Source organism: Bos javanicus, chromosome 18, assembly GCF_032452875.1.
Source record: "Bos javanicus breed banteng chromosome 18, ARS-OSU_banteng_1.0, whole genome shotgun sequence".
Classification (NCBI taxonomy): Eukaryota; Metazoa; Chordata; class Mammalia; order Artiodactyla; family Bovidae; genus Bos; species Bos javanicus.
In genome coordinates, this window is record NC_083885.1 from 36,958,960 (window position 1) to 36,980,060 (window position 21,101).

A 21,101-nucleotide genomic window follows, 5' to 3' on the forward strand; every position below is an offset into this window, starting at 1 on the left:
GAAGCTTATAATCACATTTATTAGAAAAATATTACCACTTAGAAGTTCCTATCTTTAAAGGTTGAAGATCTGCTCCAGGCACCATCAGCTCTGTTTTCGTCAAACTCCCTCAACAAGGCAGGAATCCCGGTTCTCTGGATGCGCACAGGTCAGGGGTTAGCCAGGCTCCACCACAAACCCAATCCGAGGCACCACAGCAAGTCCCAAGGCAGCGCTGAGGAAGTCAGGCCCTTTCTCTGTGTCCAGGGGGTTGTGGGGCTGGCACACTGGGGAACCTGAGACCGGTCTCCTGGCAGCCGTCCAGCTTGCCCGTCGAGCTTATGCTTCACCTTTTCTTCACAAACTTCTTTCTGGAAGCATTGGGATTTAACCGTCTCCTCCCGGCTCCCAGGGTGCTGTCTCGGACCTGCAGGGTGGCTGAGCGGCTGGAGATGTCATTCTCTGCAAAGGGAGACACCCCAGCTACGTAGTCAGGGGCAAACACGTCGGTTTTCTGCCTGGCCTTTCGGGAAAGTCGCAGCTGAGGGAAGCGCTGATCCTCGGTCAGGTGGGGGTTGATGGCATACTTGCCCCCTTTGGGAGTGGGGAGAGAGTACTGCAAACAAGAAGGGGAAAGGCCATTAGAAGGACCGGGATTTGTATTCATGCACACCAGATCCTGAAAGCTCAGCTGACAACTCTGCATGTGGGCTGACAACCCCAGTGGAGTCTATCACCACTGCCTGCTGTGCACTAAGCCCCTGACATGCATCTTCCCACTTGAGCCTCACCTCACCTCACAGATGCAAAACCCAAAGCCGTATGCTGACTACATACTCTCAGATAAAGACAGAAAGACTGCAGACTTCCGACTATCTTTCTCTACTTATTAATTACAAATAATAACCTTATGGGAAATTTGATCATCTTGGTTTTGGTTAATTATATTGGCATTACATAAGAAACTGTCTTAACTAAGTGATCAAAGTTATTACTAGCAGTAAACTGAACGACTAGTTATCATTTCCCCCCTGACAGGATGCACTGGGAAGACCCAGCATCACTTCCGGGTGCTCCTGCCAACACTGCACAGCCTGAACCTAAGCAGGAGGGACCACCAGGCAAACCCAATGAGCGATGTTAGGGAACTGCTCTGGACTCTTTAAAACCATTGAAAAGTGTCAAGGTGTGAAAGACAACAGACTTGACAAACTACTTCAGTTTTAAAGAGAGATGACAAACACAACGTGTGAGCCTAACCCTTTCTTCTTTTGCCACAAAGGAAATCCGTGTCAAACTTTGAATATGACCCATAGACAGTAGAACTGCAGGCTAGGTCACTGAGTTGCATCTGACTCTTTGTGACCCCAGGGACTGTAGCCCACCAGGCTCCTCTGTCCATGGGATTCTCCAGGCAAGAATACTGGAGTGGGTTGCCGCTTCCTACTCCAGGGGATCTTCCCAACCCAGGGATCGAGCCTGCATCTCTTAACATCTCCTGCACTGGCAGGCAGATTCTTGACCACTTGCGCCATCTGGGAAGCCAGATAGTAGTGCTGAAGTAACATTAACGTCTTGGTTTTAGTAACTGTACAGTGGGCGTGAAAGCCAAAGTTCCTCATTCAGGAAACACACAGCAAAGTATCTAGAGGCCAAAGGGCAGCAGGTAGCGTTTACTCTCAGATGGCTTTTAGGGGAAAAGAAAAAATATATATAAACGACAGAGCAAATGTGGTAAACGATTAAATTGGGAAATTAAATGGGAATTTGTACTATTTTTTGGCAACTTTTCTATAAATCTAAAATTATTTCAGAATAGAAAATTTAAAAATGAACAACCCTTCTCACATTAGTGGCATCTGCCTAGGAATACCTGCTAGCCTCTCAATGCTTCTCTCCTGATTCCTCAAGACAAATCCATTCGGCTGTGTGTCCAGGCAGAACTCTTGTGCAGAGCACTTCACACCCCTTCCCTTGTGGTTCTTGGAGCTTCTGGAAATTCTGCCCATCCTCAAACTCCCGCACACATCCAACCTCCACCACCCTACAAACAACCTCTCTGTGACCCCACATGTAATTTATTGTGTGGAATTACTGGTGATTTCTTCTTAGACTGCAAACTCCTCAAAAAGCTCATGGGGAGGCTGAATTGTGAGCCTTCCCCATCTGGATCACAGGCTTTCACGAACTATATTGTAGAAATCATGAGGCTTTGTTCTTCTCTCTGATCATTTGCTCCTGATGCTAAGAGGTCTAGCTTCCCCAACCCTGGGCCCTGCCGTCAGGGGAGGGGAAGCCGTTCCACTCACCCTCAGGCCGCGAGGATTTAGCACCTTCGGGTTGCGGGAGAAGTGCATGTGCAGGGTCCCGTCATCGCTGACGGTCACGGACACCTTCTTCAGCGTCTTGTTTCCACAGTGTGCACAGAACACTCGGCTCATGTCAGACGTTGTCCTATAGACACAAAGGAGCCTCACTACACTGGAGCCTCAGGCAGCAAACCCAGTCCCCGGGGCGCATGGCGAGTTTCGGGCCTCGGAGGAGGAGGAGGCGGCCCGAGAAGTGGAAGGGGAAAGGCTGAACTGCACTGCCATCCTGGACCAGGGCTGCCCGGCTGTATCTCGCGGCTGATACATGCACACTGCTGCCCCACGGTTCCAGGGGAAAATGACGCAGGTAGTAAGAAAACTGAGCAGGATGTTTTTACAGTGGCCGTGAACGCTTCACCGAATTCTGTCAGGCATTATGCTACAAGTGTACCCTGGAAACAACCCCATGAGGTGGGTATATCTGCATTTCACAGGTGGGGAAATGGCAGCTAGGCAAGATAGCTAGCTGCTCAAGGTCACAGAGCCAGTAAGTAGCATGCATACGCCCAAGGAATATGGCTCCAGAGTCAGCGCTCTTACCACCACCCCCCCTTCTCCAGGGGCATGCTATTACATTATTACAACTATTACTGAATACCTTGGCCCCAAATGTCATGTCACTGGGCATGATGCCAGGAGGTAGCTCTGGAGATGCTGAAAATTTATTAACGAATCATACAGGAAGCACTATCGAAGCTGCTATGGTCGATGGGTGTGGGCGCTGAGGCTGACCCCCAGGCCTCTCTCCTCCCTTCTCAAGCCCCAATGGTGGACTCTGAACAGGAGAAGCTGCTGCTCTCAAGGACCAAGCAGGAGCCCTAGTGTCTGTCCTTAAGGAATTCTCCCTCAGTTCCCAGGGGCAGGAGACAAGAGCTGCATGCAACTGCCAGAGAGGCCAGGCCCCTGACCTGATGTCTGTGCAAGTGAACGGAACCCTCTCAACAGGGGTTAGGAAATAATTATTCTGTGCAAGAAACCATCCCGTCACTGGGGCTAATCTGAGGTGGAAGGAACACCTGCACAGAAGGCAAGGCTCCCTTTCAAGAAGCCCACAGGTTTAGGAAGAGACGGGTGCTCGACAGGGGCACCGGCGCCCACACTACTGGCTACGTACTTGAAGCAGCCATGGCAGCGCAGGATGTAGCTCCGGGCCTCGCGGATGAGCATGCCGTTCACGGCCAGCACGTGCAGCCCCATCTGCAGCAGGACATTCTGCAACCAACACGTTAACGGGGAACCAAACTCAGAGCAAAACCGACATTATCTTTAACACCTGCATAATCACGGTTAAGAGAACTTCACAAACCCTGGTCTGGCTTATGAAGGGCTTCTGCTCAAGAAAAGCAAGCGTAGGATGCCTCTCAAGACGGGTAAACCAGGACAAGGACCCAGATTCTTCTGATACCAAGTGCGACTGACTGTGAGCGTTAATTAGCCAAGACCTTCCATGAGTGATCTCTCTCTTTTTTTAAAGCAATCTCTTTAACAGAGACATTCATTGTGTCAGAGCAAAATTATTAATTTCTGGATTGGAAACCTCTATAGTCTTGAAATACTGAACACAGCACAGAACATTACACACACTGAAAGAAAAGCACCAACCGATTGTGAATGTCAGACGTTAGAAATGTAATGTACTATATACATTTTGTCAATATATTATGAATCCCCAACCTCCAAGCGAAATGGCAAATCACCAAACAGCATAGGCAAAGTTCTAGAACCAGGAAAAGAAGCATTATGTAACAGTTCTGCACATCCCATCCCCAACCTCCGAGGGACCACTGTCCGTACAGGTATGACACTGAGCCCAGGCAGACAGATACCCACTCCACCCACCTGCATGGCAAAGTCTGTAGTCACACAGCCGACCCGCACGTCCTTGGGGACAGCACACTGCTTCATCTCCTGCTGGATCTGCTTGATGTTGCTGGGGGTTATCCACCCACCCCCGTCATCATCACTGTCTTGGTCCTGTCTTTCATCAAGTCCATTCTCTTCATCCTCCTCCTCATTTGGAACATCCTCACCTCCATCCATCTGAAACATTAATAGAATTCAAACTCCCTGCCCATGGGTGCAGCTGGAAGATGTTAGTCTGTGGTCATCAGATCATAAGGCAGGGCCTTACCAGCAGCTCCTGCAGTTCACAATCAATGTTAGGCAAAGGATTTCTCCAGAACATGAAGGAACTGAACTCTAGGTCCTCAGGCTCACTGGCTGGGTGTCTGTGTTCTACTGTTTCTCGTGGGGGTTTAGGCTGAGATTAAAAGAATAGTAATTTTAAAACCTGAAAACTGAGAGAGAGTTAAAGATGACATGATATACAATGTATAAGTCAGATCAGGCAGGGCTGGACATATTGCAGCATCTCTCGGGATAAATTTGGTTCCCTGGAATTTGTGGAGATCTGACATGGAGCAGAAAAAAGCATGAAGAGCCCGGCCTGTCTCAGAAATTACCTTTGAGGGCAGATGGAAACCAGAAACGTGCAGAGGCGTTTCCGGGTGCTGAATCGATGAACTCACTTTAACCTTTAAAAAGAAAAAGGAACAAGAGACAGCACTAAGCAAAGAAATACAGGCTGAAAATTCAACATGGAAGAGTAATTAAAAAAAAAAAACAAAACAGAAAACAAAATATTTCCCCCTGGTTATTGAAATAAAAAAGATTTATTCAATGTTTTTTAAAGAGTGAGAAACATAAAAATATATATGAAGAATTATTCAGGGAGTCCACTGCCACCAAATAACCATTTTAGGACATTCCTTTTTTGGCCCTGGACATAAAGCTCTAATGCACATCATTATGTATAAAACTTGGAAGTATCTTTGGTTACATCCTTAGGATAAATGCCCAAAAGTGGAATTGCTGGGTCAAGAGAGAGGAGTTTTAAAGCTTCTGATACAAAACAGGTTAACTCCTGCCCAAAAGACTGCAGGAAAGGGTGGTTTTTAGGAATCTCAAGTTGACAGATGCCAAAACAGAAACCCGGCTCAGCCACAAAGTCAGCCTTTATGTAAAACTATTCCCTTGACTCCCATCCCCCCAAAACATTCTGGTGACACACAGAAGTCTGTACTTTCGGCATTGCTTTTAGACTTTTTGGATTGGAGGACTCTAAACCTGGCTGAGAACAAGTGAAGGCAGTTCCAACTAGAATAGGAACATTGGTCCACTACAGTGGAGTGCTCACTACAGTCTACTAGTTTTGATGACTTTAGACAGTGGAGATCAAGTCATTCTTTGTAACCACTAGTTGAAATTACTTATTATAGTATAAACTATCTATCTTCCAAAATCCTCTGGCCTGGAAACAGTCAGTGCGGCCCAGGCACAAAACCATTAATCTCTTCAACTTAAACGAGCTGGACAAATCTGTAAAAGCACAACAGGAACCCAGAATTTTGAAGGTTAGAAAGAGTTGAAAAAAATGGTAGCATTTTTGGTATTCCTTTTTGCTTGTTTCTGGAAAAGAATTCTATCTTTTCAAAAATAGTGAGAATATAATTGATTTTTACTCTCTTTCCGCATTTTTAAATTTAAAAAAAAAAAAATTATTTGGCTGTGCTAGGTCTCAGCTGTGGCATGCAAGATCTTTTAGTTACAGTATACAAAGCTGCTTAGGTGCAGCATGTGGGATTTAGTTCCCTAACCAGGGATTGAACCTGGGACCCCTGCATTGGGAACTTGGCCTCTTAGCCACTGGACCACCAGGAAAGTTCCTCTTTCAGCATTTTAAAATTTAACCATTCTCACCAAGAACTTACAGGTCAAGACTGAGACACATTTGCTAACTACAATGTAATGAACCTTATCTGGATCCTGATTCAAACAAATAAACTATTAAAAAATTTATAAAATAATTAAGAAATGTGAACAAACACACATTTGGATATTTGATGACACCAGGGAATTGCTATTAATTTTGTGTAGGTGTAATATTGGTTTTGTGGTTGTATTTTAAAAAGACATACCTTATCTCTTTCAAGACACACCAAGAAATATCAGTGAAATAAGATGTCTGAATTCAAAATGCTCATGGCTAGAGTGGGTGGAGATGAAAACAGACTGGTCCTAAGTTGATAACTATGGAGGCGGAATGACGGGGACACTGGGGCCATTACACTACTCCCTCTACTTCTGTACATCTGATAGTTCTCATAATAAAAAAGTAAAAATGGATGAAATCACAATCCTTCTTATTTACCTTTTCTGGTTCTTGTTTTAGGTGAGACACCCCAACAAATTCTGCTTCCAGCTGGTAAGTAAGTGCCAGTACTTGGATATCTGTAGCAGAAAGGCTAGGATAGTCTCCAGTTTTCTTTGAAAACTCAGTCACTGTAAACAAGAGATTCCAAACTTCAGTTAAAAGCAAAGAGCCATATGACTCTGGATAACTGTAATGAAAGTATGAAAAGAACTTTGGATCAGTATCCCCAAACACACCTCACTCATTCATCTCCTGATTTTTTTCTACTCAGAACCGAGACATTTGTATCTCTCAAGATTTATGCCAGTTAAGTTTACTGTAATGTCCTTATTGAGTGCAGATGAAGGGACAGAAAAAAGTTAATAGAAAATCACTGAAAGTTAGCATAATATTTGCAAATGATAAGAGTTCCTTTTCTAGGCTCTGGTATTATATTAGAATAGAAAGTCTCTTCTCTCTCAGCAATAAAGTTCTGTGATTCTAACAATTCTTTTTAATAGAATGGATGATCACAGTACAAGTGGGATGGAAAGGTGATTCAACCAGTAATTATTGTCTATGATGAGACAAAAATACTGGGTAACAAATATTGAACAGTTTTTGTATGTAAACCCACCCCAACAAGAAAACCCACATCCCTATTTAACACAAAGTGATCTCCAGCTCTTGTGTTGTTATTCTCCTGAGACATCAATAATAAGCATATACAATATTTTGACACATTAACAGAAAGATGTCTTCTGCTACATTCAGTTCAGTTGCTCAGTCTTTGCAATCCCATGAACTGCAGCACACCAGACCTCCCTACCCATCACCAACTCCCTGAGTCCACTCAAACACATGTCCATTGAGTCCGTGATGCCATCCAACCATCTCATCCTCTGTCATCCCCTTCTCCTCCTGCCCTCAATCTTTCCCTGCGTCAAGGTCTTTTCAAATGAGTCCACTCTTCGCAGCATGTGACCAAAGTATTGGAGTTTCAGCTTCAATATCAGTCCTTCCAATGAACACCCAGGACTGATCTCCTTTAGGATGGACTGGTTGGATCTCCTTGCAGTCCAAGGGACTCCCAAGAGTCTTTTCCAACACCACAGTTCAAAAGCATCAATTCTTCGGCGCTCAGCTTTCTTTATAGTCCAACCCTCACAACCATACATGACCACAGGAAAAACCATAGCCTTGACAAGACGGACATTTGCTGACAAAGTAATGTCTCTGCTTTTGAATATGCTATCTAGGTTGGTCATAACTTTCCTTTCAAGGAGTAAGCGTCTTTTAGTTTCATGGTTGCAATCACCATCTGCAGTGATTTTGGAGCCCCCCAAAATAAAGTCAGCCACTGTTTCCCCATCTATTTGTCATGAAGTGATGGGACCAGATGCCATGATCTTAGTTTGCTACTTTAGCACCAGGAACAATAAGTATACAGCTCACTAAAAATGCAGCTATAAATTAACAGCAGCTAAAATTTATTGGGTACTATGTATCAAGTGCTATGTTAAAAGCTTTTCATTTCATCCTTCAGTCAAATCTTTACAAAAATTTTTAAGTTGAAATACAGCTGATTCACAATGTGTTAATTGCTACTGTACAAAATTGATTCAGCTATACATTTATACATATATATTCCTTTTAAAAATGTTCTTTTCCATTATGGTCTATTATAGGATACTGAATACAGTTCTCTGTGCTATACAGTACAATCTTGTTGTTTATCCAGTCTATATATAAAAGCTTACATCTGCTAATAACCCAACCTCCCTCCCTCAACTCCCTCCCTCTTGACAACCAGAAGTCTGTTCTCTATGCTTGTGATTCTGTTTCTGATAGGTCATTTGTGTCACATTTTATATTTCACATATAAGTAATGTCATATGATATGTGTCTTTCTTAGTATGATAATCTCTAGTTGTATGTATGTTGCTGCAAATGACATTATTTTGTTCTTTTTTATGGCTGAGTAGTATTTCATTGTATATCTGTACCATATCTTCTTTATCCATTCATCTGTCAATAGACATTTGGGTGGTTTTCATGTCTTGGCAAATGCAAATAGTGCTGCTATGAATATAGGGGTGCATGTATCTTTCTGAGTTACTACAGCTTTGTCTCAGTATATCCCTAGGAGTGGGACTGCTTTAGCCAAATCTTGTGAAGTAAATACTATTAGTATTTCCTCAGAAAGATTAAGTAACTTGTCAAAGATCACAAAGCTAGTATGTTAGAGAAAGCTAAAAAAGTCACAAGTAGTGTAGGTAGCACCATCTCCAATATCAGCCTTTAAACCCTAAAACCCCTAAAAACACTTTCAACCACCTAGGTCCTTTCCAAGGCAGGACTTCTATTTTTAATCCAAACAAATTTAATATTTACAAAACGCTAGACACTATGCTGAGTGACATTATTCTTCCTTTAATGCTCCCAGCAACCCCGAGGATAGGTACTTTTGTTAATCCCATTTTACAGATGAGGAAACTGACGCCTAGAGAGTCAGTGATACACGCAAGGGAACATAGCTAGTAAGCAGCAAGGCCTGGCTGACTCATGACTCAGGAAGCCTCTCTCCCACCAGGATCTTGACCGTGGGGTTTCTAAACCAACTCTGATAAAGTAACCAGGCTCCAACTAGCACCAGAGCAGGTTCAGTCAGCAACCTGGGACCCAGCTTCACTATCAACATCGGGCAGAGGTACTCACCCAGTCGCACGTATTCAGGGAAGGGCTCCTTGAAACGCAGCTCGTAGGGCAGCACGGCGAGCCGCCTGCGCGTGGCCTTGTCCCGAATCTCGCTGATCACATTCCGGATGGTGTAGATGTTCTTCCCGATGTCCTGCGGGGAGACCAGCCCGGCTCACACCATTCCGCACCACGCAACGTGCTGCCGGATTTCCCAAACTCCGTCAGGGGCCACCAGCCCAGACCCCGCTCCTCTCCACAGAAGCACCCTGTACCTGCAGAGCCGCATCCAGCAGAAACGCCCCGGCATCCGCTACAACGTGCTCCACCGGCGCCATGTTGGCCCAACGAGGCCACACCGCGCATGCGCGCGGAGCTTCCGCCAGTCGCTCGGTACCAATCCGGGCCCCTGGGAACCGAGAAAAGAAGCTGCAGCTAAGCGGCGACTCCTGGCGGGCGCGCCGGCATTTTCCGGCTCTGGGCCACCGGCGCGCCTGCGCAGTACGGCCGCCCGATTGCCTGGGAGGTGTGGGCGCGGTCAAATCTTGGGAGGGATCTGGCGGGGGGGTGGTCGCCTGAGAAAACGCTGTTTGGCATCAACTATTGGCCCTCAGGGCTTCCCTGGTGGCTCAGACAGTAAAGCGTCTGCCCGCAATGCGGGAGACCCGGGTTCGATTCCTGGGTCAGGAAGATCCCCTGGAGAAGGAAAGGGCAATCCACTCCAGCACTCTTGCCTGGAAAATCCCATGGATGGAGGAGCCTGATAGGCTACAGTCCATGGGGTCGCAAAGAGTCGGACCCGACTGAGCGACTTCACTTCACTTTCATAATTGGCCCTCAGGGGCTTCCCTTGTAGCCCACTCGTTAAAGAATCTGCCTGCAGTGCAGATGACCTGGGTTCGATCCCTGGGTTGGCAAGATCCCCTGGAGAAGGAAATGGCAACACATTCCAGTGTCCTTGTCTGGAAAATCTCACGGACAGAGGAGCCTGGTGGGCTGCAGCCCATGGGGTGCAAAGAGTCGGGCACGACTGAGTGACTAACACTATTGATCCTTCAGTTCAGTTCAGTCGCTCAGTCGTGTCCGACTCTTTGCGACCCCATGAATGGCAGCACGCCAGGCCTCCCTGTCCATCACCAACTCCCGGAGTTCACCCAGACTCACGTCCATCGAGTCAGTGGTGCCATCCAGCCATCTCATCCTCTGTCGTCCCCTTCTCCTCCTGTCCCCAATCCCTCCCAGCATCAGGGTCTTTTCCAATGAGTCAACTCTTCGCATGAGGTGGCCAAAATACTGGAGTTTCAGCTTTAGCATTATTCCTTCCAAAGAAATCCCAGGGCTGATCTCCTTCAGAATAGACTGGTTGGATCTCCTTGCAGTCCTTAAGAGACTTTAATTGGCCCTTAGGGCGTCCCTGGTGGTTCAGCGTTAAAGTATCTACTTGTAATGCAGGAGACCCAAGTTCGGGTCCCTGAGTCTGGAAGATTCACTGTAGAAAGGCATAGCAACCCACTCCAGTGTTCTTGCCTGGAGACACCCCATGGGGTCATATTCTTGCCTGGAGATGCCCCAGCTTCTGTACACTTGAATTCAAATATTCTGTATTTGGTTTTATTGTTGAGTCAGTCGGTTCAGATGACCTAAAGACTGGGCTTCCCTGGTGGCTCAGTACTAAACAACACTACCTGCCAAGGTAGGAGACTCCAATTGAGCCCCTGGGTGGGGAAGAGCCCCTGGAGAAGGAAGTGGCAACCCTCTCCAATATTCTTGCTTGGGAAATTCCATGGACAGAAGGGGATTGGCAGGTTACAGTCCATGAGGTCGCAAACGGGTTGGACATGACTTCGTGACTAAACAGCTCTATGAAATACTATTTTATAGGCAAGGGGTGGTTGCTCAAGAAAACGAGGCCAGGCTAACATTGACTAAATGGTGCATTAACACTGAAACAAACCAACTCAGAGCCACTTTCTTTCCTTTATGCCAGGCCAACCCCTGCTTTCTTACCCTACTTCATTTTGAGCAATTTGGGGCAGGGATCTCTATCTCTCAATTTTTTACCTTAATATTCTTGCTCCACTTACATAAAGCAGGGCTCATAATTCCTTGCTGAAATTCCGTAATTATGAAATCTGGTCTGTTAGAAATTCATGCTGGTGAACTTGACTGAATAATGTCTTTTCAGTCATCTATCTTCAGTGGTGTTGAGTTAATTCTAAACTGTCTTTCTAGTCTTCACTCCAGTTTTCACCCCTTGATTATAATTTAGCCCTTGTACCTCCAAAAAGTCATTCACACCTCTGGGGGGTCTTAACCACTGAACTACCAGGGAATTCCCTATCATATCAATTTGTGTTGTTGTTCTTATTTCTGACATTCTCAGTTCCTCTGCAGAATTTTACATGGCTGACCATCTCCTCTTTCTGGACTGTCTCTCCTCTCTTCACTCTCATGATGCATCACTATGGTCCCCCTGCATCTCTGGTGATTTTTCAGCCTCCTTTAGTGCATTCTCTTCTGCCTTGCGCACAGGGCACCATCCACAGAACTGTCTTGGCCTCCATGTCTCTCTGTTTTCTCCTTCACCAGTACTATCTATCCTCAAAGCTGGTCATAATGATCACATTATATGAATACCTCTGGAATCTTGAATTCCAGAGGTCCCATCCTTGTTTATTCCATAACCTAGTCTTTTGGCCACATCCTTCTGAACATTTTTGGCATTATTACTCAGGAGGAGGGTTAAAACTAGGTAATTGTCTCTCCTGCCCCCGCTTAAAATTTCTTCACTGGTTGAGTTCCTATTTTTACTAATGGCATCACCAAAAAAGGCATTCAAGGTAAGAATCTCTTCTGAGTCATCTTTATTTCAACCTGTATTCCTCTTGCTCAAGTTTATTGATGTCACTTCTGAAATGGTTTGAGGTACCTGGGTCCCTTCTCCATTCATTCCCATTAAGTTTTTATTTCATGCCTAGAAAATATAGTTCACTCAAAATATAGTTCACTATAGTTCACTATAGTGAAAATATAGTTCACTAATATTCCTGTCTCTAATTTATTCCTTAATTGACTGCTCCTGCTGCCTGGAAAGGCAGGGATTATATAGAAACTAGACCCCACAATAAAAGAGGTTTATTGAAATCAGCAATAACTCTGTGGACACTATGGTGAAGGAGAATGACCTAGATCAATGTTCTCCAACTTGAGTGTAAATCAGAATCACCTGGAGAGATTGCAGAACTAGAAATAGCTGGGCTTCGTCCTCAGTTTCTGATTCAGTACGTCTGGGCAGAGATGGACAAGCTGCCTTTCTAGTAAGTTTCAGGTGACACTGATGCTGCTGACCTGGGGTCACACTTGAGAACCACTGATTTAGGAGAATGGTCAGGAAAAGAAAGATCAGGCTTTGAGCCATTCTTTTTCTAGTAAACATTAAAAATACTTGTCAATATAGGTTTCTTGACACTTTGTAGCTTTTGTCATTTTTTGGTAATACTTTAATCCCTTTTCTCTTTCCCTGTAATGTTAGTCTCCAAGTCCCCTGAAGCCTTGGGACTGTGGAAAAAAATACATACTGAGAGCTAATTTACACCACCACGATTTGGGTGATGTAATAGCTACGAACAAAGTGATATCTTGTGTAGTGTCGAGGGGCAAGTTTGAGTTTAGAGGCCTAAGCTTCGGAGCCACATCTTGAAGGATGATGAGGGCAAAGACTCATGAGGTCTGAAAATCCAAAGGGAGTGTTCAGGGAGTTGAGGGTAATGTCTTTGGTAGCTGAAGGTGTCTGGGGACAGGTTCTCTCAGAAGTGAAGGGAAGAAATTCCTTGGTGGCCTAGTGGTTAGGATTTGGAGCTTTCACTGGGAGACCCCAGTTCCATCCCTTGTTGAGAAACCATCCCACATGCTGCCAAAATACAAAAAAAAAACCCCAGAAAACCCAGAAGTGAAGTGAACCCTGAAACACGTTGTTTGAAGCTCCTTGTTTTTTTAAAAAATGAAGAAAGTGAAGAAATCTCAAACATTATTATGAAAATTGTCACTGGAAACAGTTTACCTTAATAAATGAACACTTTCAAACATATGTAGCGGAGAAGGCAATGGCAACCCACCCCAGTACTCTTGCCTGGAAAATCTCATGGACGGAGTCTGATAGACTGCAGTCCATGGGGTTTCGAAGAGTCGGACACGACTGAGCGACTCCACTTTCACTTTTCACTTTCACGCACTGGAAAAGGAAATGGCCACCCACTCCAGTGATCTTGCCTGGAGAATCCCAGGGACAGGGGAGCCTGGTGGGCTGCCATCTATGGGGCTGCCCAGAGTCAGACAAGACTGAAGCGACTTAGCAGCAGCAGCAGCAGCAGACATATGTAGAAGGACTCCACGTATAACTCATTTGGAGATAATGACAACTTTAACATGTGAGACCCTTTATGAAAGAGAAAAGGTCTTGATTGTGTGCCAGTGAATATTTGACTTCACTTCCAGGAAAATTTACAGGCTATAAAACTTTATACTTAACAGTTGGGTAGGGGAGAGAAAAACTTGATGCAGAAGAAATATGACTTGAATTCAGTAAGTATATCTAGAATTCCTCTGGACTTTCCTGGGAGTGTCCCGGAGTTTCTTGTCTCTGCCTTTGACCTTGTTTTCTCTTCTGCCTGAAAATTGTTCTTGCCAACCCCCACTTACTTAGTCTCCAAGAAGCTACTGTGTTGTTCCCTCTGCAAACTGGTCCTGATTACCCAAATCAGAGTTTTCTCCAAGGACAGATTTGGACCCTTATTTCCCACCATACTTAAGACATTTCAAATCTAGCCCTCAGTGAGCAGTTATTACTTCTGCTTTGCATTGCAGTTACTTGGTTGTCTTCTTTAAGTAGGTTGAAAGTCAGGGACTGTTTTAGGGGACTTTTTCCTTAAATGAACATTTCAACTTCTTTTTAATTTTTTGGGGGTGCTTTCATGATGACATAGTTCACATTTTTTATGTGTCTTAAAATATCTCCTATATTGTAGGACCTATAGCAGCCAGTTCAGTGCTCAATAAAAGTTGATGTAGTCTATTCATTCAACGGATTATTTAAAGAGGCCTCCTATTGGCCAGGTACTGCTTTGGAAGCTGGGTTATGGCTCCTGTCATCGTAATTTTTTTGTTGGGGGTAACAGATTATACATATACACATTCATGTGAAAGGCAGATAGTGCTAAGTTGAGGAAATAAGGAGAGAAAAAACAAATCAGGAAGGGACTGGGAGGAGGTGAAGGAAGAGATGAGTTGCGATTTTAAATAGTGTAACCAGGAAAGGCTTTACTGCAAGGGACAGTTAAGCAAACATATGAAAGAGATGAGGGGGTGAGCCAACTGACTACCCAGGAAAAGAGCTTTCCAGGAAGAGGGGAAAAGCAAGTCCACAGACCCTCAGGATAGAGTGGCTGAAGCAGGGTACTGAGTCAAACTGCAGTTGGAGATGAGATGAAAGAAACAAAGGGGAGGGGTGGAAGGGACCACGTATGGACTTTATGAAAGAAAAGTGAAGTCTTTCAGTCGTGTCCGACTCTTTGTGACCCCATGGACTGTAGCCTACCAGGCTCCTCCGTCCATGGGATTTTTCCAGGCAAAAGTTCCGGAGTGGGCTGCCATTATTCAGGATATATATTAAGCTTTTACTCCTTTAACCCACAGTGAGAGACTGCCTTGTCTAATCCCTTTTTTCCTTTGGGTGAACACCTACTCAAATGCCACCAAATCAAAGAGGCCTTCCCCTAGAATAGAATTAGTACAACTCCCATCTAGAGAACGTTACTAGAGAGATTTTAATAGTTTTATAGATGGGATTACTGTAAGAATTAAGGTGTTAAGAGAGGACTGTAGCTCCTTAAAAGGCCATCTCCTGGATGGATTTGGGATGGGAAAAGTAGAGACTAAATGCTCAACCAGTTTAATTTGTATGCATATCTGATCCCTCCAACTGGAAGACCTAAGAATAACAGACTAATTAGTGCACAGTGCTTAAGGCTAATTAGGTGATTAATACTCATTTTAGTTAATGGTGATTGAAAGTGAAAAATTGAGCCTTCATTCAACTTGTCAAAGCTGAAGTTCTTGACCATTGGTAAAGAATATGGACTTAAAATGTTTTATTTTCCAATTCATAAAGTTCTATCTAATCCATATATTATCGAAATGGGGTTAGTTTGGTGTGCTGGGGCATCTTATGGACAACAGCAAAGGTTTCGGAGCTTTTCTAACCTTTGTTTTATGTCACAAGAACAGATGCTCCACAAGCTACTTTTGAGTTTCTACAGTCTAGAAACGTGCCTGGCACATAGTAGGCTTAGGGTTGTCAGGTATAGCAAATTAAAACATAGGATGCCCATTACATATGAGTTTTTTTTTTTAAACTATAAATATGTACTGTACCAGACAATATTTTGGGGCACACCTCCGTATTAATGGCTGTTTAAAATTACAATTTAACTCGGTGTTCTGTATTTTATCTTGTCTGTTAACCCTAAGGAGTTCAATAAATATCTGTTGACTTAATAGATTGAACGCCTCCTCTCACCTGTAAAATGGAGCTAAGATAGACCCGCCCTCAGCGTTGATGGGAGGAGTAAATGAAGCGCCTGGCACTCTGCGAGACTTCAATTTGTTTGCTGGGAGACCATCTAGCAAGTGGAAAATCCTCCCACTTTTTAAACATACAAGGGACAAGAAAGCCTTCTGGCCAGAGGTTCTCAGGCCCGGCCTAGGTTGCCCACACCTGAGGCCCGGCCAGCCTCTTCCGGGTCAGCTGACCGCGCGTGGTCACGTGACCTGGCCCGAGTGAGGGCTGTGGAAAGCGGAAGTGGGAGAGGAGTTGGGCGCCGCTTCTGTGGCCGCTGCAGGTAGCCAGCGCGGGCACTGGGGACGCAGCTGGCGGGTGGGGGCGCAGGGAAGTCCGGGGGCGGCAGGCGGCGCGGGGTGGGCCGGGGGAGGCGCGGCCCCGGCGCCGGGGGGCGGCGGCTTCCTGTGGGAGGGGCCTGGCGCGGCGGTTCCGGCCTCCGAGGAGGGGTGTCCCGACTCCCGCCCGAGCAGGGTGGGCGCGCCGCTGGCCGTGCGCGGGGGCTGCTCCGAGGTGGGCGCGAAGGCCGTCCTGGGTGCGGCGGCCAGCAAGTCGTCCCGGAAAGGGAAAGCATCATAGGTGCCAGGAATGAAGAGGAGTGACCTTTGTTGAGGAAGCGGAGCAGGGGGAAGGGGCGACTTGGGGGATTGAGTTGCAATGGGTCGCCTGAGAATGGGCGAGTGACGTGGTGGGGAAAAAAGGAGAAATTAGCAAGAAGATGCAGCGTGAGCCTCACCTGAGAGTCTTTTCCTTTCTTCCTCTTTGGAAATGATTGGTGCTCCAGACTTTGATTTTGTTCCCATTCAGTGTTTTAAACTTTAGGAGGGATCATAGAATCTTGACCGTCTTGCTTTCGTCACACTCACTTAGTCTTGCTTGGGTAGGGTTTCCACTTCTTGGGAACCTGGTCCTTCAGATCATCTTTCTTAGCGGTTTGCTCAGATCAGATCAACTTCTAGACTTAAAAACAGAGTGTGGGCACGTTGCTATGGCCTTAAAGTGGCTTTTAACCTCCAGTGTTGAGCAAGACCTAGTCCCAGCATTACCTCACCAATATAGATATGCTGTAACCTTGGACAGTGTCTACCTACACTACTTTATGACTTTTCCTCTTTCTTCAGTTTAAATTATTCAGTTTGCTTTACCTTGTGACTGCTTATCTCCACGGGCTGTAACTAGGTAGCAAGACTGAACTGTGACCTGGATCATGATTTTGAAATTAAACACCTGTGCTAAAGCTGTTCGTCCTCCTTTTCTTCGTGTTTACTAACATTTGCAAAAGTGGAATGAATTTCACAGATGTGATGTTATTGGAGTGAATGTGTAAACTGGGCATTAACAGGAGTCAGAGTCGTTTTGGATTACAAGTAGGAAAAAAAAAATACTTTTCTAATGAATAATGAGTTCAAGTTTTTGGAGTACTTGACAAACATTTAAAAATTGATTTTTGTGGCAGCCCTGTGAGTTAGGTTGGGAAGGTGTTATTCCCATCTCAGAATGAACAAACAGACCTGAGAGAGATGACTTGATTTTTTTTTTTGACAATTTTTTGCTTTTTCTTATCTACTCATCTCTTTCTCCCTGCTAGACTGCAAATTCCTCAGGGGTAGAGTCCATATCTTATTTGACTTATTTAACTACTAATCTAGTTCCTGGCACGTTGTAGGCACTTGGTAAGTGTTTGGTAAATAAATGAGTTCCTGAAGGTCACAGACCTGTAAGTGGAGGACAAGATTTGAACCTGAGTCCTTGGTCTTCTCTTGTTAGATGTGCTTGCCATGTTCTGTTATTGCTACATGTGAAATGATGGGCATGACATAAGGCTTGAGTTGGCTTCTCAGTCTCCTTCATTTAATGACTACTTTCCCAGTTGCAAAGAGTTTATGACAGCATCTCATTTAATCTTTACCGTGATCCTGTGAAGGTTGGAATTGTCCATATTCTGCAGAAGAAGAAACTGAGGCTTAGGGAAGTTCTTGCTTTAGAATCTGGAGTGAGTGACTGAGTAGGGACTCAGGCCCAGGCATTTTATCCTTCAGCGCATTCTTTTCCATTTATAGAAGCAACATAAAGTTTTATTTTAAAATATTTTTTCAAGTTTATAAAGGATGACATTTTAAGGGAAAGCTAGTACAGGTTATAGCGAAAATTGTGAACATGGAGTATAACTGAAGTTTAGAAAATCCTGTGCTATACTGTAGCTGCCTCTTCCTGGGAAAACACTTTTTCATTCAGTGAACATTTATAAGTGCCCACTCTGTGCCAGGCATTGTTTTAGAGTCACATTGTCCAGTGTGGTGGTCACTCTGCAGTGTTGAGCCCTGGAGTTAGGCTATGAATATAAAACACACACTATATTTTTGAAGTCTTAGTATGAAGAAAAAAGGCAAAATATTTAACTGACTTTTAAAAATATTATAATACATGGTAATGTAAATATAATATGAATATGTGCTACAAATGATAGTATTTAAAGTTTATTGGGTTAAAACAATAGGATTGAAATTTCCTTTGCTTTTATTTTATAAAATGCTTCCTGAAAAATTAAAAATTATAGTGCACAGTGCTATTCTGAGCACCAGGACTGTGTTACACAATGAAGGCAAAAACCCCTGTCCTTGTGGACCTTTAATTTTAGTGGTGAAAGGCACATGAACAAAATAACCAAGTAAATGCATATTATGTTGTAATAAAGGAGGGAGGCAGAATGTGGAGTGTTGCCTGGCATTAAAATTTTATTTATTAATAAAGTAATAAATATTAGCTGTACCAGGTCTTAGTTGTGGCACTCAGATCCTTAGTTGCAGCCCATGGGAACTTTAGTTGTGGTATTTGAACTCTCAGTTGGGGCATGTGGGATCTAGTTCCCTGGCCAGGGATTGAACCTGGGCCTGCTGCATTGGGAGCTCAGAGGCTTAGCCATTGGACAACCCGGGAAGTCTTGGCATTGCAATTTTGAAAAGAGTGCTTAGGAAGTCTTCCTGAGAAGGTAACAGTTGAGTGAATATCTGAAGGAGGTGAGAGGAGCCAAGTGGCTAAATGGGGACATAGTGGTCCAGACAGAGGGAAGAGCAAGCTCGAAAGCCCAAAGGATGGACCACCCTTGGCAGGTTGGTGGACTTGCCAGGAGACCAGTGTGATTGGAGTGGGTGGGTAAAGGGGAGGAGTGAAGAGGATGAGGTCAGAGAGGCGCTGGGGGTAAAGGGAGAGATGGGCAGGTTGTGGGAACCTTGCAGACCACTGTGAGGATGTTTGTTTTCACTCAGAGTGAGTTGGGGCCATTGGAGGATTTTGTGCAGTGGATTGGACACATTTCATCCTGTCTTTTAACAGACTCACTCTGGGTGCCTTGTGGAGAAAGCAAAGAGGAGTGAGGTAGAAGCAGGGAGACAAGTTTAGAGGCTCCTGCCGTGGTCCAGGTGAAGGATGGGTGGGTGGCAGTGATGGAGGTGGTCAGCAGCAGTTCGGCCTGGGTTTATTTTGAAGTACGCCTACAGCGGGGGTGGAGGCGATGTGAAAGGGAGAAAGGAGTCAAGGCAACGCAATCTGTGGTGTGAACACCTGGAAGAATGGAATTGCTACTAACTGAAACAGGAGGTTTCAGACCACCTGACCTGCCTCTTGAGAAACCTATATGCAGATCAGGAAGCAACAGTTAGAACTGGACGTGGAACAACAGACTGGTTCCAAATAGGAAAAGGAGTCCATCAAGGCTGTATATTGTCACCCTGCTTATTTAACTTCTATGCAGAGTACATCATGAGAAATGCTGGGCTGGAAGAAGCACAAGCTGGAATCAAGATTGCCGGGAGAAATATCAATAACCTCAGATATGCAGATGACACCACCCTTATGGCAGAAAGTAAAGAGGAACTCAAAAGCCTCTTGATGAAAGTGAAAGAGGAGAGTGAAAAAGTTGGCTTAAAGCTCAACATTCAGAAAAGGAAGATCATGGCATCTGGTCCCATCACTTCATGGGAAATAGATGGGGAAACAGTGGAAACAGTGTCAGACTTTATTTTTTGGGCTCCAAAATCACTGCAGATGGTGATTGCAGCCATGAAATTAAAAGACGCTTACTACTTGGAAGGAAAGTTATGACCAACCTACACAGCATATTCAAAAGCAGAGACATTGCCAACAAAGGTTCATCTAGTCAAGGCTACGGTTTTTCCAGTAGTCATGTATGGATGTGAAAGTTGGACTGTGAAGAAAGCTGAGTGCCGAAGAATTGATGCTTTTGAACTGTGGTATTGGAGAAGACTCTTGAGAGTCCCTTGGACTGCAAGGAGATCAGCCCTGGGATTTCTTTGGAAGGAATGATGCTAAAGCTGAAACTCCAGTACTTTTGCCACCTCATGCGAAGAGTTGACTCACTGGAAAAGACCCGGATACTGGGAGGGATTGGGGGCAGGAGGAGAAGGGGACGACAGAGGATGAGATGGCTGGATGGCATCAACGACTCAAAGGACATGAGTTTGGGTGAACTCCGGGAGTTGGTGATGGACAGGGAGGCCTGGCGTGCTGCGATTCATGGGGTCGCAAAGAGTCGGACACAACTGAGCAACTGAACTGAACTGAACTGACTGAAACAGGAAGACTGTAGGAGAAACAAGGCTGGGGCTCAATTTCATTGACTCTGATTGTAGAATGCCCAGTGATGGTGTCATGGGCAGTTCAGTAGGGAAGTCCAGAGTCAGGCTGGGCTGGGGATGTGCCTGTGGAAGTGGTTAGCATGAGGAGGTGAGGAGACTGGGCAAGGTCACTTATGGCGTAATGTGGACACATAGCCAAGAGGAGTGCTAGAATTTAAATTTTGAAACAAAAATCTTGGTTTATACTAGCAGGTATTTTAAGCATTGCAGTGTATTTTGGGGAGCTTGGTTTTCTCTCCTTTTCACTTTTCATCTAAAGACCCTTTTGAATAACCACAAACTAATGGGTTTCTTTTCTTTCTAAGGAGGTGACTCTTCCAAGCATGTGTCTCTGTAGTGCCGCTGAAAATCTATTTGAGTTCCACTTTTTGGAATTAGTTGGGCTTTCTGGGTTGGCAACCAATTTAGAGACCTCCAGGAAGGATGGGAAAGAGACAGACAGCCCGCAAGGACGGGTAATGACTTTTTACTGTTGGAAATGTGGGTTCTACCTAAGAGGTATTGAATGCATGTTGCCAGGCATCCTGCTGTTTTATAGATTTAAAACAAACAGAATCTCTCTGTGGTGAAGTGATCCATGCATGAGGTGGTGTAAC

The 21,101-nt window shown here is 44.8% G+C and overlaps 2 protein-coding genes across 4 annotated transcripts in view; one reads left to right on the top strand and one right to left on the bottom strand.

Moving 5' to 3' along the window:
- On the bottom strand, nucleotides 1-16,846 carry NOB1 (NIN1 (RPN12) binding protein 1 homolog). The gene is made up of 10 exons (XM_061387764.1): nucleotides 16,587-16,846; nucleotides 9,513-9,646; nucleotides 9,259-9,391; nucleotides 6,559-6,689; nucleotides 4,811-4,882; nucleotides 4,480-4,608; nucleotides 4,188-4,388; nucleotides 3,463-3,560; nucleotides 2,289-2,433; nucleotides 1-595 (listed from the first exon to the last, which is right to left on the bottom strand). The coding sequence occupies exons 1-10, from the start codon at nucleotides 16,651-16,653 to the stop codon at nucleotides 326-328; spliced, it is 1,380 nt and encodes a 459-aa protein (XP_061243748.1). The 5' UTR covers nucleotides 16,654-16,846; the 3' UTR covers nucleotides 1-325.
- The window catches only part of WWP2 (WW domain containing E3 ubiquitin protein ligase 2), a 146,751-nt gene continuing 139,148 nt past the window's right edge, over nucleotides 13,499-21,101 (top strand). The window contains exon 1 of one of the 3 annotated variants that reach the window (XM_061387763.1): nucleotides 13,499-13,818. In XM_061387763.1, coding sequence (XP_061243747.1) covers nucleotides 13,792-13,818 — 27 coding nt within the window. In that variant the 5' untranslated portion in view covers nucleotides 13,499-13,791. Of the gene's footprint in view, nucleotides 13,819-16,041; nucleotides 16,134-16,342; nucleotides 16,364-21,101 lie in introns of those variants that run through there. The other 2 variants (XM_061387760.1, XM_061387761.1) reach the window with 2 other exon arrangements.

Bases quoted from the DNA above. Each gene is read 5' to 3' on its own strand.
- NOB1 (XM_061387764.1), bottom strand. From the start codon at position 16,653: ATGGGAACAAAATCAAAGTCTGGAGCACCAATCATTTCCAAAGAGGAA. The intron at 9,647-16,586 runs GTGAGGCTCACG...CTCGGTTCCCAG, and splicing joins AGAAAGGAAAAGACTCTCAG to GGGCCCGGATTGGTACCGAG. The intron at 2,434-3,462 runs GTACGTAGCCAG...TTGTGTCTATAG, and splicing joins CGCTGCCATGGCTGCTTCAA to GACAACGTCTGACATGAGCC.